The sequence below is a fragment of the Grampus griseus genome (assembly GCF_964374135.1).
Source record: "Grampus griseus genome assembly, chromosome: 5".
Classification (NCBI taxonomy): domain Eukaryota; kingdom Metazoa; phylum Chordata; class Mammalia; order Artiodactyla; family Delphinidae; genus Grampus; species Grampus griseus.
The window spans coordinates 139912731-139929669 of NC_138998.1; the positions used below are offsets into that span (position 1 = coordinate 139912731).

At 55.1% G+C, this 16939-nt stretch overlaps 1 protein-coding gene across 1 annotated transcript in view; it reads right to left on the minus strand.

Moving 5' to 3' along the window:
• The window catches only part of PRDM15 (PR/SET domain 15), a 41576-nt gene extending 25199 nt beyond the window's left edge, over positions 1-16377 (minus strand). Inside the window, 9 exon segments of the mRNA XM_082655420.1 lie at positions 181-275; positions 395-576; positions 1976-2096; positions 3590-3814; positions 5095-5196; positions 11600-11852; positions 14096-14249; positions 15712-15805; positions 16337-16377. Coding sequence (XP_082511546.1) covers positions 181-275; positions 395-576; positions 1976-2096; positions 3590-3814; positions 5095-5196; positions 11600-11852; positions 14096-14249; positions 15712-15805; positions 16337-16373 — 1263 coding nt within the window. The 5' untranslated portion in view covers positions 16374-16377.
• Between the last annotated feature and the right edge of the window lie 562 nt (positions 16378-16939).

A 16939-nucleotide genomic window follows, 5' to 3' on the forward strand; every position in this document is an offset into this window, starting at 1 on the left:
GAGCCCCGCGCCCGGGTGAGCTCGCTGCCCACGCGGGCCTCTCGCTCGGCCCGAGCCCTGGTGGCGCCCACCTACCCACCTGGGCCGCTCCGGCTCCCGCTGCCCCCACCCCGTGACTCCTTCATCAGCGCCAACGGGCTGCTCTCCTCCGTCACTGGACAGCAGCGGTCCTTCACCCACCTCGTTCCTGCTGTGCTTGTAGGAGACGTGCTGCTTCAGGCTCTCCTTGCGGCTGAACAGCTTGGTGCACTCCTCGCATTTAAACAGCTTGTCGCCTAAGGGACGAGCAGGGACAAGCCGCACGCCACTGCTCCAGGCGCCCTGAGGCCACACGCCCGCCTGGGGCGCGCCGCCCGGCTCCCAGCCGCCCGGCGCCGACGTCGCGGGGACTCACCGTGGGAGCGCACGTGCCTGCTGAGGTTGCTGCTGTTCTGGAAGACCTTGCTGCAGATGCTGCACTGGTAGACCCGCCTGTGCTCCCCCAGCTGCCGCACCAGCTTCCGCCGGATGCCGTGGCGGCTCGAGAGAATCAGGCTCCTCTTGAGGGTGATGCTGCCGCTCTGATGGTGCGGGAACCTGCTGGGTTAGACACACCAGCCGGTGAGACCGGTGGGAGACAGGGCGGCCGGAGAAAAAAGTTCAAGGTCACAGTCACCTTGGAGAGAGGCCCTGGCAAATCCTCCTAGCCGGACACGAGAGCGGGGGGCCGTGCTCAGGCGCACCCCTGCAGCTTTGGGGCACCTGGAAGGGACAGACACGCTGAACGCGCAGTGCCACCGGTTAGCTTTTCCCGTACCGGCCACTCAGCTCCCTGGGCGTTAACTCCGGCCACCGGGAAGCCTGGAGCTCAGTTTGTGTGCCGACCGGAGTAACCATAACTGTTCTCTTTTTTTTCACTTGCCTCTACCCTGTTTCATATTTTTCCCGAACCTGATTTTTCAAACTTCTTCTCCCTATGAAATGTGTTTCTGACGGTAAGTTACCGAAACCCTCTGGGCAATAAGATGGAGTATAAATAAGTAGGTCAGGTTCACCATTTCTGACATTGCTCTGCTCTGTTTTCAGTTTTTCCACGGCTTCCCGAACCCTAAAGGACCAGGCGCGTTTTGGCCCCATGGGAAAAGGGCTGGAAAAAAATACTGCCACCAGCTTATTCAACTCCAGGGCAAAAAACTGCCTAAGAATAATAACTAAAATACAAACATTTTCCTCGTTCATAAAAAGTGGAAACACACAGAGCAAGGTGTTAAATTTACAGAAATTTAAATACAAACTGTCCTATCATAGCAGCATTTGTTCACAGCAGCCAAGGCAGAAGCAACACCAGTGTCCTTGATGGAAGAATGAATAAACAAAATGTGGTCCATCCCACATGATGGAATATTATTCTGCCTTAAAATGGAAGGACATTCCGACACCTGCTACGACACAGATGAACCTCGAGGGCGTCACGTTAAGTGAAATAAGCCAATCACAAAAAGACAAACACCGTGTGAGAACACTTATATGAAGCCCCTGGAGACACAGGTACCTCCTCTGAGCTCTTCACAGAGACAGAAGGCAGAATGGTGGGTGCCAGGGGCTGGGGAGGGGCTGATAGGGAGTCAGTGTTTTTCGTAAGTATGGAGTTTCAGTTTGGGGAAGATGAAAAAGTTCCAGAGATGGGTGGAAGGCTGCACTGCAAGGTGAATGTATTTAAAACCACCGAATCGTACACTTAAAAACGATTAAGATGGTAAATTGTGTACTATGTGTATTTTACTACCGTAAAAAATAGTTTTTAAAATTTTAAGCTATTTCACAGTGGATGAGCTATTAACCCCCTGGGCTCCAGAGCTCCTGCTGCTTCCCAAGCACATACGTTTCCTACAAGAAGTAAACCATCCCCTCTCATCCGGCCTTCCCTCTGGAATGGATTAGCCGCCACGGCGCCTTTGCCTGTGAAGCCGGGCCCACGCGCTGCTCTGGGACATACTTTGGCACTGAGCTCGCGTCGCTGGGGGTGGCGGCCAGCTTCCCCAGAACCAGCTCCATGATCCGTTCGTCCGGCGACGCAGCCACAGGCTCGACCTCGCTCATGATCTCTGCCACTTGTTCTGTGTGGAGGGGACAGGACAAGCCGTGTCATCACCAGGGCCGGGGGTGGAACGCACCCGAACCAAGATGACAGGCCCGAGGGGCCACAGCCTGGCCAACGTGGCAGACACAGATCACAAGATTGACACGGGGGGAAAAAAAACCAAAAAAACTAGCGATAGTTTAGAATCCACACATTTACCTGCAGATTTAGAAAAGCAAAATATTATTCTTAACTCAAAACTGGAGTTATAATCTGTGGTTAAGTCATGACACTATCTCAATCCCTTTCGTACCACATAAAACCGAAACACTTTGACATACAGTGGGACCTTATAACCTAGCTAATTCTGTCCTGACAGAGATTTGGAAATATTAATTTTTGTAATCACACAAGCCATCTTGAGTATGTTCAAAAGCAGATCATCATTTTGTACAAGAGTCAAATATCAAATAACCACAGTGATAGGGACCCAGGCCTGAACCTCTGGACAAGTGAAATACGGGAAGGTTACATGAAAAGATTTAGCCACTTCACCTACTGTGACATCTTCCTAATGCAACTCAGAATGAGTGAAATAATCATTTAATAAGCTTTTCACCTTCTTCTCCTCTACTTGTTTATAGAGAAGCAGGGAAACTGTCCAGGGGAAGTTTAAACCACTTCTCCTGAGAACATTATGTGAGGGCTGCTCCTCTGAATTCTCTTTAATTCCAAGAAAGGATAAAAATTTCTTCTCACTCTCGCAAAAGAAATCCTGGGCTACGGCAGACGGCGAAAAGAAAAACTGCCCAGTGATCAGTAAGGAAGGTAGTGAGGGGACTCGCTAGTGTCTGAGCATCATGTCTGGTCCTTACGTGCGAGACCCGCCAGGAATCCTCTGGCACCAGGCACTTCTGGCAGAGGCCACGTGAGGGCCGAGGGGACATGGCATTTTGGGAATCCCACACCCGAGAATGAGGGCCCAAGGTCACTCCAAGCTCAACTGAGGCTACTGTACAGTCAGAGAATGGCTTTAGCCACGGCCTGGAGGCCAGCTGCACGACTGTCCACAGGGGACACGGGAGCAGACGGTGGGGCATCCACATGATGGACCAACACGGCTCGGCAGCAAAGGAGAAGAGGCAGCGGGGACCCGGCTGTGGACGAGCCTCCCCTACACGCCGTGCGGGAGATGCCGGGCACAGAGACGGGGCACAGAGACGGTGCCCAGGACGGGAACGCCAGTCCACGCGGAGACAAGCCGGGAAGCGGCTGGGGGGAACGGACATGCTCTCTGTCCTGATATCTGGCTACACAGGTGGACGCGCTTGTCAAAGGTCACAGCCGGCACAGCCTGCCAACCGCACTGCGAGTCGCCGTGCGCGAAGAGCTGCTTCAGCGAAAGAGAAGGGCTCTGTGCCGAGTTTTGCTACCCGGCATGGAGGCAACATGGCCTCAGGTCCCTCCCCATTCCCTTCACTGCTACCCCAGGACTGGGACCAGCCTCACCTGCGGGCCCCTCCCCCTCACCTGCGGGCTCCTCGCCTTCCACGATAACTAGAGGCTGCTCTGGCTTGGATGCTTTGGGTTTTCTCCCCCTTCGAGGCTTTTTCTTCTGCTCTTTGGCGGCACTGACACTCTTGGGAACTGCGGGAGGCTCCCCCCGGGGCACGTCTGCTTCCTTCTCCGCCGCCGAATCCTGCTGGCCGGCTGGGGGGACGCTCCTGGATTGTTCCAAATGGCCCAACAGGTGCTCTGCAGGACAGGGGAGCAAAGGCATATAAGGCAGGGTGTCCACTCCCAACCTCCATTTTGTTTGTTTTCAATTTTATTTGCTAACAGGGTGCCCTCTGCAGAGGCAAATAAACGTTATTTCTTCTGCTTTGAAAATGACAGCATTTCCACTGCACCAAACACAACCGCCATTTTAAAAAGTCAGTCAGGCGACAGAAGCCGGGCAGTTTTGTAATATCACGTACAGTTTTGTAAAAACTAAAAGCCTGGGTACGCGTGTATGAGCAAAGAGAAACTGTGGAAGAACACAGTGAAAAGGTAACGTGGGTCGCTCTACGGTGACCTTACAGGCGACTTTTATATTCTTCTCAAAGCTCATTTAAGCTTTCTAATTTTTCTACGATGAATATATAATACAATTATTTTAAAATGTAGCCTTTGAAGAGGAATAGTGATAAACATTCAATTCATAATGAACAAAATTGTCTTTCAAAACACTGCATGAAGGCCAAAAACCTTTATTTTCAACAGAAGAAACCTCAAAGACCTCCCAGGGAAAGATAACTGGGCCACACACAGGAAACAGACAGAGATGGCCATGCTCCCTGAATGAAGGTGAGCTGGGCTCAGGCTGGCTGGAGGGCGGGGCACCAGCAAGAGGACGGAGGAGTGACCCACGAGACAGATGGGGACCAGCGCCCTCCAGGGACCACTGGCGCCCGCCTGCACACTCGGCCAAGGAGCCATTCTTCCCATCGACAACCTCGACTGGCTCACACAGGCCTCGGTGTGAAGTGGCGGCTGTCTCCCCACTTGTTCCACGCTCAGGACCACTGTGCAGCGCGAGTGCCCTCGAGGGGCCAGGGAAGGAGAGGGGTGAGGGATGAGGGAAGGAAAGTTTTAAAGCAAACAACGTTACGTGCTGCGTGTCACGGGAAGCGTTTGGAAGTTTGGCCACATAGCAGAACAAGCTAACGATGCGGCCACCCGGCTGCGAATGCTTGGGAAGGCTACAGAAATAGAGACTGTCCCCCACACCAAACTAATGCTCTGCTGAGCTTCAGAGAAAGGAAACAAGACCCCTCGCTGCCAGACACGCAGAGAACTTTAAGCCAAAGCACAGATCCCGGGAGGAGGCCTGGAAGACACAGGCTGGGAGCTGAGCTGCTCCCGCAAAGCCAGGGAACTCCCGTGTGTTCTGCCACCATCCCAGAGGGATGGCGTGGAAGCGACAGAGCACGTCAGGGGGAGCGCAGCGCGGGACTCGCCGGCGTCTGGCTGGGCAGGCACCTGCCCCTTACCATTCAGCAGCTGCAGCTCAAGGAAGGCGGCCGAACACACCTTGCACACCCACCGGCTGGGTTCCGCCTCCACTGGCGTGCTGCTCTCTGGGGTGCCTGCAGCTTCAAAAGACAAGAGGGGGAGGTGGTCCAGCAGCTGCTCTCTCTGTGCAGCCCAGCCCAGTGCAGGGCACACCTGCCCTCACAGGAGGTGACAATGACAGCGGTAACAACTGTCACCGCTTGGGAGCAGGTCCAATGCTCCAGGCGCCGTTCTCGGCGTTTTACCTACACGGACTCGCTCGTGCCCGTGAATGTCCCCATTTCACAGATGAGGAAGCCGGGCACAGAGCACTGGAACCAGGGCCTGACGCAGGGCTGTCACCAGTCACGGAAACACGGCCTCCTCCCAGAAGCCAGTCTGGTGGGACCAGACACCATCCCCCCCATACAACTTCAAGAAAAGAAAAAATGCATGCTACGGCCCACATCGAATTCCCCAACCTCTCACTGGCTCATGTGACAAGAAAGGGCGGAACCCCAAACAGCCAGGCCACGCGCCCTGGTGTGGCCACGGCTCCTGCCCAGCGCTGGCCAGCAGAGCTTTCTGCAGTGACAGAAATGTTCTGTAACTGCCGGCCAGGGGGGCAGCCACGTGCGCCGAGTGCCCCTGGGGAGCTGGACTTTCACTTTTATTGAATTTAGGTTGAAACAGCTGCCTGGGGCAGGTGCTTACTGCGGAGGCAGTGCCCCTAGCCCTCCCGGCACCCCCGTGGGAGTCTGGGGGCGGGGGGAGATGACCAGGGTCCATGGAACACAGAGAGAGACCCTGGTTGCTCAGGGTCCTTTTCAAAAAAAACTACCGATGCTCTCGTGAGATCTCAAAGTTGGGGATGTAATGGAGAAGAACCTTTGTATTCTGTTACAAGTTAATCACTAAAGGGATGTTGCCTATAAGCTTAAATGATACCTAATGGCCCCTCACTGGGCACCCTGCCTCCCAGGTAAAGACGGTAAAGCTAAAACACCTTTGCTTGGCTCACAGGAAACATCCGGACCAGGCTCACCTGTGAATGGCTGCAGGAAGGAGGAAATTAACATCCCCTGACCGGAACCAGGAGATGCCTGATTTTACTCCCTCCCCTTTTAGCATGAAAGCAGCCTGAATTCTAACTCAGCTGGTTCTTTGGGACACGGGTCCACCATCTCCTCGGTCTGCTGGCTTTCCAATAAAGTCGCCATTTCTTGCCCCAGCTGGTCTCTCGATTTACGGGCTGCTTGTGCGGTGAGCAGTGCGAGCTGACTTGGTAACGGGGACATTCCAAGTGAAGGTATGTTCGTGATGTCCTGGCCCAGGAAGCTGATTCGCTAAACCCCACGTGGCAGCCTGTCAGGGCTGGACGGGGGCCACCAGCCCTCACCACCACCTCCACTCCCATCTCTGTGCAGCTTGTGTTGACACGCATGACCCATCGCAACCCTCCGGGGCCACTCGCAAAGCAAAACCATCCAGAAGAGCGACTGCACACGCGTTCAGAACCAGGAAAAAGCACGCCTCTGTCTGTGTCAGAAAACAGCGATAAGGGCTTCCCTGGTGGCGCAGTCGTTGAGAGTCCGCCTGCCGATGCAGGGGACGCGGGTTCGTGCCCCGGTCCGGGAAGATCCCACATGCCGCGGAGCGGCTGGGCCCGTGAGCCATGGCCGCTGAGCCTGCGCGTCCGGAGCCTGGGCTCCACAACGGGAGAGGCCGCAACAGTGAGAGGCCCGCGTACCGCAAAAAAAAAAAAAAAAAAAAACACAGCGATAAGGTTGCAAAGGACAGAAGAAACAGACGGAGACCACTGCTACAACCGTTTGCAGGCATTTTCTGAGTCTCCGTAAGATAACAAGAAGAGAGAAATGTAACTGCAGTATGAAATTTTTGGTTATACCAAAGCCAGAGCAGAAAGAGTGGAGATTGTGCAGCCCAGAAGCAGGGCGCCGTTGTGGGGTGTGCCCTGCGGCCCAGCCTCCGCTCTCCTCTGCACCCATCTCTGGGAATCCACAGAAGAGAATCAGCAGGAGATCAGGGCCAAATTCCTGCATCTCACTCACCTTCCCAAACACACACGTTCTAAAGAGGGCAAAACACTCTTGCACAGGAGAGTTTCAGAGAAGGAGGCTGAGCAGGGGGTAGCTGGCAGTGGACACTCGGGAATAAATGCAGTTTCTTTTCATCTCTCCACCACGAGGTCCCTGCCCAGGAATGGAATTCACATAGGCCTGACCTGTGACCTGACCTTCGGCAGGAAACCCATCTCTTCAGCCTGGTGTCCTGAACGCTAGGTCAACGGGACTAACTAGAAGAAGCAGTCATGGCTGCTGTCCTCCCACCGAGGGCAGTACTCTATTTTCCAAAAATTAGCTTTCAAAGATAAGACTTGGGCTTCCCTGGTGGCACAGTGGTTGGGAGTCAGCCTGCTGATGCAGGGGACACGGGTTCGTGCCCCGGTCCGGGAAGATCCCACATGCCGTGGAGCGGCTGGGCCCGTGAGCCATGGCCGCTGAGCCTGTGCGTCTGGAGCCTGTGCTCCGCAACGGGAGAGGCCACAGCAGTGAGAGGCCCGTGTACCGCAAAAAAAAAAAAAAAAAAAAAAAGACTTAAGAAAAAATTAGCCAGCAGTCAGAAGGCAATTCTTCATCCCAACCACTCACACGCCCAGCAAAAGAGGTGTCTATGCAAAATGAAACAGGAGCTGGCAGTGGAGAGACAGGGAGAAGGCCCACAGTAGGACGGTCGGCAAAACGTGTGATGAAGATCAATGACGTGGTACATCAGCATGTACAGCAAGACCTCGACCACGCAGAAGTGCACGGCTTTTTAAACGATGGAAAAGAAATGGCAGAACTACAGGGACAGAGGGTAGATGCTGGCCGCCAGGGGATGGAGTACAGAGCTGTACGAGGGAACCGTCTGGGGTGCTGAGAACGTTCTACATCTTGATTGTGGTGGAGCTCACACAACTGTAGACATTTGTCCAAACTCTGAACTGTCCACCTAAAATTGCTATTTTATTGTTTGTTAACTACACGCCCACAGTGCTGGTTTTTTAAAACAATTAGAAAATGCTAATCAAAAAGATTAAGAGTCGTTAAGATGGTGATGTTATATGTGATTTAAAAGTTCCCCAAATGTTATGAAATGTACTTATATTTCATTTTTTTCACTAGAAAGGTGATTTTGAAACTCTGATGCTGACAGCCGACCCTGAACCCCATGCACCCGCCCGCTGAGACCACTGGGCTTCTGGGCCTACTCCTTCACCTGCCAACGGGCCCAGGTGTGTGTAAAGAAGAGAAACCAGCCTTAATGGGAGCTCAAGGAGAACATGTGATTAGAAAAGTAAATCCACTACCAGAAAAAAAAAAAACAGGTTAATTTTTGAAAGGAGTGTGCCAGGGAGAAGGAAACCCACTTCCCTCTGTATCTAAAAGTCTCCTCTGCCAGTCTACAAACTGGCCGATCTCTATGGCAAACATCTATGACAAGGACGTCTGAGGCAAATTCATAGAGAGAGAGAACCAATGAGTCTTAGCAGTTCCGACGCTCACCTAGAAAGTTTATGAATAACGTAGAGGCAGACTGCTCCTTGCCCACGGGCCCCCTCAGGACGCTTCTGGAACAAACTGCTGGTTCCTAAGGCCCCTTCACCTTGCTCTGACCCACCCGCATCGGGCTAAGGGTGCAGCGCTGGCCACAAAGGCCCCGTGTGATCTCACGGGTGCGTCCAGACCAGAGGCGGGATGGGGAGCGGCCTCATCTCAGGAGGGGCAGAGGGGAAGCCACCTCCCTACCTGTCAGATCTGGATAATCGGAATCCTGCAGAAAGCCAGCTTTCCACGGGTTTCCAGGCCTTTCCTCACAGGTCTCATCTGCTCCCGTTACTGAGAAGTGGGCACTCAGTGACCCAGTACTCCCAACGCACGGCTGCCGATGGGTGAGGTGTTCAAAACACACACCTGAGACCGCCTGGGCCCTGGGCACCCGGATGGGTGGGGCAGGAGCAGCGTTCCAGAAGCCTCTCTGGCAGGGGAGAGGGGCTTGGGGAAGGGGCTGGGCAGGAGGCCAGGGTGGTAGGAGACAACGCGGGGGTCCTAGGGCGGCTGCCACGCCCCTAGGTGCAGCAATGGTACTGGCGCCAGCAGCACTGCCGGGGCCAAGCGGGCACTCAGCAGGGGGCTCCCCCAGGAAGAAAAGAAACAAGGAACCCAACTAAGCAGCTAGTTAACAGTAGTCAGGAACTTTCATCACGTCGCCAAGAAATATGTGCTTGACATTTGTCCCGAAACAGAAAGTGAAAAAGATCATAGAAGCTATTTCTAAACTGTTCGAGTACCTAAGTTGCTTATTTATTTCCCCAATTCAGAAGCTAGTGTAGGGTGGCCACGCTGCTTGCCTGGTTATGAACAGCGCCCTACATTCTCAGAAGCCCAGAGGAGGGCCACAGCTACCCCAGTGTCCTGCTTGAGAACGGTCAGAACGGGATCCGGAGGCAGGTATTGGACAACACGGTCCTGGGCTCATTTCATGAAATCTATGCTCTCCAACGCAGCCCCAGATTCAAGAGCCCTCCGGAGGCAAAAGGCCAACAACAACTGGAACTCTGATAAGGGGAGGTGACCTCTGTGTTGACTTTGACGTTGAGAGCCATGACGGGCATGCATGCCACCTCCAGCACACAACTGACAAGGTCAGGCTCTACAAGCCAAACCCTGACGTGCAGTCTGGGCTGGTCCCGGGACACGCACAGGGTCAGGAATCCACGCCACGAGAAAGCCAGGTCAGGAAGATCCTGGTGACCCTGGACAGCACCCAGGGAGGTGGCCTCACCTCGGTGCTTGAAAATGACTCCTGACCCCGTGGAGTACCACTGCAGGTGCCTCCAGGGGCAGGGGCAGGGCCAGGGCCAGGTACCCAGTTTTAGCAAATCCTAGGGGCTAGAGCAGTCTGGTGAAAAACGCAGGGTCTCTTCAAATTCTTCCTGCCCCCTTTACTATCAAAATAAAGAAAAGGGCATCAAGCCCAGTCTCCCTGCAAATATCCCTGCGAAGATGCAAACCCTCTCCTGCCACCAGACCCCACGTGCAGCCATCTGTCACCCCCAGAGCACCCCCCAGAGGCTCCACGGGCCACCACCACCCAGCCAGCCTGCAGTGACTGAAGAGGGGTCCTGGAAATTCACGTCCGCCTGGAACCTTTGGGTAGGGTCTCTGCAGAGGTAACCAAGGTAAGATGGGTCAGACTGGTTGAGGGTGGTCCTGAATCCAGTGACTGGTGTCCTCATAAGGAGAGAACCCAGAGGCACAGGGAGAGACCCAGGCAGGGACGGGGAGCTGCAGCTACACTCCAGGACCGCCGAGGGCTGTCGGCAACGCCAGAGCTGGGAAATCCGCTTCTTGGACTCCAGGCTTCCAGACTGTGAGACAACACGTTTCCTTTGTTTTAGCCCCGGTTTGTGGTGCTTCGTCTGGGATGCCTCACGGATACCTCCCTCCCTCTCTCACACTGCCACGTGAGCCCACCGGAAGCAGCTCCCAAACCTCCGCCACGATGCCCACATGGGACAGACCAGAACCTCCCAAGCCTGTACGGAGCTGTCTGTACCCCACAGTGCTCATAATAAGAGGGATCACCTCCTTGTCAGAACCCTGTTGTTCGGTGGTCGGAAGGAAAGTCCTGCCACAGGAAGTAATCTTCCTGGCAGCAACAAGCTGCCCCGGGCAGGGCCAGGTGGAGCCGTATGAAAGCCCTGCTCTCCCAGGTTGTAGTGCCACGTGTGAGCCACCTCACGTGGTCCCTCAAGGTCAGGTGGTGAGGATGAACACCCAAGGACCCAGAGCGCGGGTAGAAAAGGCCCCCTTCACGAGGTGATCCCCCGACTCCAGGTCAGCAGGACACGCATTCTGATTTGCTTTTCCAAAGGGATGTGGGTGAATCACACGTGACTCCACTAGGCCTTTCTTTGACGACACATGCTACACAGGCACACACATGCGTATACACATGCACACGCACACCCCGACCTCCAGGAAAAGGCTGCTGGAAGGTGGCTAGCACCAGCACTGGAGCCAGAATCCGGGTGCAAACCCTGATTCCGTCACTCTTTGCACTGATTCAGGGAAGCTTCCTTAACCTCTCTGTGCTCCGTTCCCTCTGCCCAAACCCAGGGGCCACAACCTGACCCCCAGGGACCAGGTGGGTGAGTGACGCGTGTGAAGCCGCAGAGCTGGGGGCAGAGCTGCCCGCCAGCAAGCGCCTGGCCTGGGGCAAGCTCTTCTAACGGTTTCTCGGCCCAGATGTTCAACCAGCAGACCTACAGACCCACCACGTGGTGTCAGGACCGAGCCCTCGGTGCTCCCCACGCCCGCGGGCCTGCCCGGCCCGACTCTTCTCACTAACACCGGGCTGCTGCGTGCGGCCAAGGGGCCGTGGGTCCCGCGGGGTGGCAGGACGGCAGGCGCGCTGGCGACAGGGGCCCCCACGTACCATGGAGCCCAGGGCAGGCCTGCCTCAGCATGGGCTTGTCCATCCTCCTGGCGTAGAAGGCCGCGTACCACACGCGCAGCTCGGTGCCTGGGGCGATGTCACACGAGGTGGTGAAGTACACGTCGCTGCCGTGCTGGAAGGCCGTCAGGTTCTGGTGCCCGGGCTCCGCTGCCGGCCGCACCAGCATCATCCAGTTGCAGTCATCCTCATTGGAGGTGTCGAAGCACACGGGGTGCCCGTCCTTCTGGAACACCTGGGGGCGAGCGCGGCCCGCCGAGGGGCCGGGCCGGGGGCTGGTTATCCACCGGTTGCGTGTCAGCGTGTGTGTGTGTGAGAGAGAAGGGGGGCTGCTGAGTGGCCAGTCTGGACGGCACCACATCAGAGGCCAAACCGTGCTCCATGCGGACCTGTTTGGGCATTTACAGTGGTGGGAGGGCAGAGGTAGACCCCTGAACAGGGGTCAGGTAGGCTGATCACAAGCAGAAGGGAAGCAGGAGACACAGCAAAAGGTCAGGTGTCACCGGGAGACCCTAGCTCTCCGCATGGCTCAGGTGGGAACTGGGACGCCTAATTCCACCTGTGGTCCAGGTGGGCACCCGGACGCGTGCATTCTGCTGCACGGGGAAACCTGAGTTCTGCTCCTAGGCCAGGAGTTACCAGGAGACCTGAGCTCTATGCATGGCCCGGGTGGGAACTAGGACATCTGAGGTCTACTTGCGGTCCAGGTGTACAACCTGGACACTCAAGTTCTAATCAGTTTTCAAGTGGGCATGAAGGTGCTTCTTGAGTTCTACTCCCGGCCCAGGTGTCATCAGGACACCTCAACTCTAGGCATGGCCCAGGTGGGAATCAGGACACCTGAGCTCTACTCCAGTTCCAGACGTCATCGGGACACCTGAACTCTATACCTGGCCCAGGTGTCATCGGGACACCTGAGTTCTACTCATGGCCCATCTGGGCATCAGGACACCCAAGTTCTTCTCCCGGCTCTGTTGCAAAGTTCCTCAATCTCTATATGGTGCGCCCTCCTCTGCAAAGCAGCACCACTGCTTTATCCATTAACTGCAGGCAGGGACCAGGGGGAGAAGCTTGAATATTTTGAAGTTCAAAGTAACCACATGGAATAGGGAGTTCCTGTCCTCCATTTTCTGATGCAATCATTGCTTCCTTGTTGTAGGAAGAAATCTCTCCCCTCTCCTGGGCTTTTCCTGTAGGGGCTCCCCACTGCTAAGAGCTAGAGGCCCCCTTTGAGGATGGAGCCCTCGGAAGCAAGAGGAGGGGGCAGAGGGGTCCACCAGGTGCCTAATGACCCTGAGCCGGTGTGGGAACTGCTCCCTTGCCCTCCCTCCACGGGCATAAAGCTGCCCCCAGCACCCAGGTAACCAACGCTGAGCCTGTGCTGGAAACAACTCAATACGAGACACAGACCTTCAGAATCTGAGTCGCTGAAAGAAACCAAAACAGGCACAGAGGACTTTTTCAAAGGGGCCTCGGCCGACCTCGGGCCCACAGTGATTACGTGCATCAGCCCCAGGCCTCTTTACCGCACTCCTTCACGTAAAATAACGTCTCTTTCTTTTCTTTCTTTGTAAACAAATCAAGTGCCTTTCCTTCCGCTCTGCTGTGCTGAAATCTGTCTGTAAACTCAGTTCTCCAAGGACTGGCGGAACTCCGCGGTCACCTAGATCACCTCTGTCCTGAAACACGTGGGTGTCTGCTAAGGGTCTCCAGGAGAGCTCACCTCTCGGGGTAACCATTGCCCAACCAGCACCTGTTCCTCTGTTTATGTCACAGATGTTTTTGAAGGCTGGCTGAGGCTGGGCGCGTACTGGGTGCAGGGACAGAGCTGTGACTGACACCCACGTCCCTCGCCTCACGGCGCCTCCGTGGGTCTCACTTTAAGTGATCCAAGCCCTCCCACCGATTTCCTTCCGTTTTGTTTTTCTCAGTGTCATATAAAAGCTGTCATTTTCCAGCCTGATGTGCCTTTCAGAGCTGCCAAATTTTGCACTGGCCTCTCATCAAGGCCTCGACAAGACACCTTCCTTTCGAAAGAGCCTCGCAACGTATCCTACGCTCTGCACCGGTGTGAAAATGCTAACGCACCCCTGCAAAAACACTAACGCACCCCTGCAAAAACACTAACGCACCCCTGCAAAAACACTAACGCACCCCTGCAAAAACACTAACGCACCCCTGCAAAAATCCACAGAAAGCCCCCCCCAAAGCCTGCGCTGGGGGTCTACTCTTGCAGATGTTTTAAATAGACTCTCTTTAATGTCTTGCAAAATACTAACTTAACTCTGAGGCTCTTGTGATATAAAAACAAACTAAAAAAAAATCTGAACATTGTCTTGGAAATTCAGCAGAATTATAATACCTAGAGCTGTTTCTAAGACATTTATGAATCACTGGAGCTCAGCGGGCATTGCCCCATCTGCACGAGGAAGGTCACAAAGCAGGGGTTCTGCCTCCCCCACTGGCCCCAGCTTTTACCTTCAATGGAAACGCAGACTCCTTCTCCCATTTGGCGACTCTCCTCGACTCAAATGGGCCAAACTGCGTGCGCTTGACGAGCTGGGTCACAGCAAACACCCCCTCAGCTCCATCTTCCAGGCGTCTGATCTCCAGGTTGGAGGGAAGGGACGACCTAGAAATAGAACAAAGCAAGAGACTCTCGGCCCCGGGCATCCACTGACCGAGGTGCCACCCACACCAGGGGATAAGAGCGTTAGGGTGACGGAAAAGGTCGCTCTCACTGGCCCCCAGAGTGGGCGATAGAGGGGCGTTGACTCAAGGATGCGTTTAAAATCCCTGCCCAGGAGACAGAGCCGATGCGTGTGTGTGCACGCACACACGCACACACACACACACATCCTAAGTGTGGGCTTCAATCGGCCACCAGAGAGAGGAGGACCACAGAGAGACCACAAAGAGGGGCCGCGTGTAGAGTACCACGGGGGAGACAAGAACTGCCACCGCATTCCAAAGACCAGCAAAGCGCTTCCAGCCAGGCCGCACTGGGCCGCTTTCATCGAGGATGTGGCCTTTCTAAGTAAACTCAGAATATCAAGGATGGGGCACGCGTGCCAGCGGGAAGGCATGTGGGCTGGGGCCCTGCGTGAAGGCCAGGGCCAGCCTGGCCCACGTCGGGAGTGGGGCGGACCCCCAGGGCGCCTGGAGCATACACGCCTCCCAGGAGCGAGCAGGGGGGCTGAGACGAGGAACCTATCATAGAGGGACCGATGGCTCCCACGGGAACTTCGTGGGCGACAGGCAACAACTGAAGGTTTTTGGAAGAGAGCTCATCAGATCTGTACTTCAGGCGAAATTAGTAATCTCTGCTTTGTGCAGGGAAGCAACAGTAAGACAAGGAAATAAAGAGGCTGGGAAAACCAGTTGGGCGGCTTCTAGGAACTGCGTTGATTAGATGACAATTTTAGTGCCACTACATGCCGGGCCCTAAATCAGGTGTAACGATCACAGCAACTTTCCAAGGGGTAGTTATTCTCTCCACTTCACAGATGAGGCAACTGAGGTGCAGACAGGAGCACGTCTCATCCGGGTTCAAACAGCTACTACGTGGTAGGTGGGGCTGTGCCCCTCTCCCCCAGGGAAACGTGCACTGGCAGAGCCACGGAGCCCCCTCACCAGATCTAGGTGCTCGTCCAGAAGCTGCCACACCTTTGCCTGGCTGCCCGCATCCCCGCCCCTTGCCCACAGTGGGCAAGTTAGACGGCAAGTTAGACGGCAGGCCTGGGCTCGGACCACAGGGGAGACTGAACAAGCTTGGCCATGGCAGTCAACGCATAAACCGACCCAGCCCATCAGCTGAACCAGGAACTAGATAAAAGACATTGACCCTGAAGTGTCTGCAACCAGCCTCCGCTCATCCTGGCGGCAGGAGACTCAGCTCACGGTGGGACGGAGATTTCGGACGGCCTCAAACGTGAGGACAGCCCTTCTCACCGAAGTCTCTCCCACTTCTTCTTTTGCTGTTCCCCCCCCCCGCTTCGTAGACACCCAGGCCACCAGGCTCTTGCGGCAGGTGACATGCCGAAAACCCTGTTTGACAGGCAGGACGATAAAAGCAGCTCAAGACGGTCACTTACCTTGCCCTGCTTAACACAAAGGAGTCTTTGACCATGACCACTGGGCCCAGCTCGGGACATTCAGAGTCGTGGTACTGGCTGCAGTCTTCACACCCTGCAAACAAACATCCCAGCGTCAGAGGGGGCGCTGAGTGGGGAGGGAGACGCCCACAGAGCATCGCGCGGCCTGGGGGTAAGCGACAGTGCTCCCCACGGACGGGACGCAAAAAGAGCGCAACGCAGGACGTGCGCCCCCAGGAGGAAATCCTGCTCCACGACATGCTGCAAAGTAGGCCAAGCCACCTCTATGGGGACGGAGGACAGGGGTGTCCCCAGGGAACGAGCGTAAATGAAAATTCACCAACTTAACCCGTTTATCATAAATCTACCATGTTGTGAGCCTCTTTCTAAAACCCGGGGTTACTCATCTGAGTCAACTGCCACCCCTCCGAGTGCCCTTTGCCGGGAGTTCTCAGAAAGACGATCCTTTTAAAACGGTACCCGGCAGCACATTTCTCGTGTAATAAATCGCGGTTCTTAAAACAAGTAAGACCACGTCTAAAGGAGAGAGCTCTTCTCTACTACAGAAACCAAGTGTGGACGTGGCTCTGCCTTCCATCGTGAGGACGGGCCACGGGCCACTTACAGATGAACATGATCTCCTCGTTCCCATCTTCAGCCATCACCACCACCTGTCAGGACAGAGCGCCGCGTTAGTGATCAGCTTTGGCCAAAGGCGTTTTTAGAATTGAAGTACAGTTGATTTACAGTGTTGTGTTAATTTCTGCTGTACCGCAAAGTGATTCAGTTACATTCTTTTTCAGATTCTTTTCCATTGGCGTTTTTAAAGACAGTCCCTGCTAATGGCCCCCTCGAGCCTGTGTAGGGACTGACTTACTTTGTGCTTTTTTTTTGTTGTTGTTGTTTGTTTTTTTTTTTGTTTTTTTGGCGGTACGCGGGCCTCACTACTGTGGCCTCCCCCGTTGCGGAGCACAGGCTCCGGACGTGCAGGCTCAGCGGCCATGGCTCACCGGCCCAGCCGCTCCGCGGCACGTGGGATCTTCCCGGACCGGGGCACGAACCCGTGTCCCCTGCATCGGCAGGCGGACTCTCAACCACTGCGCCACCAGGGAAGCCCACTTTGTGCTTTTTAAGAAATTTTTTATTTTATTTTATTGGTCCTGGCACGTGGCTTGCGGGATCTTAGTTCCCCGACCAGAGATTGAACCTGGGCCCCTGGCGGTGGAAG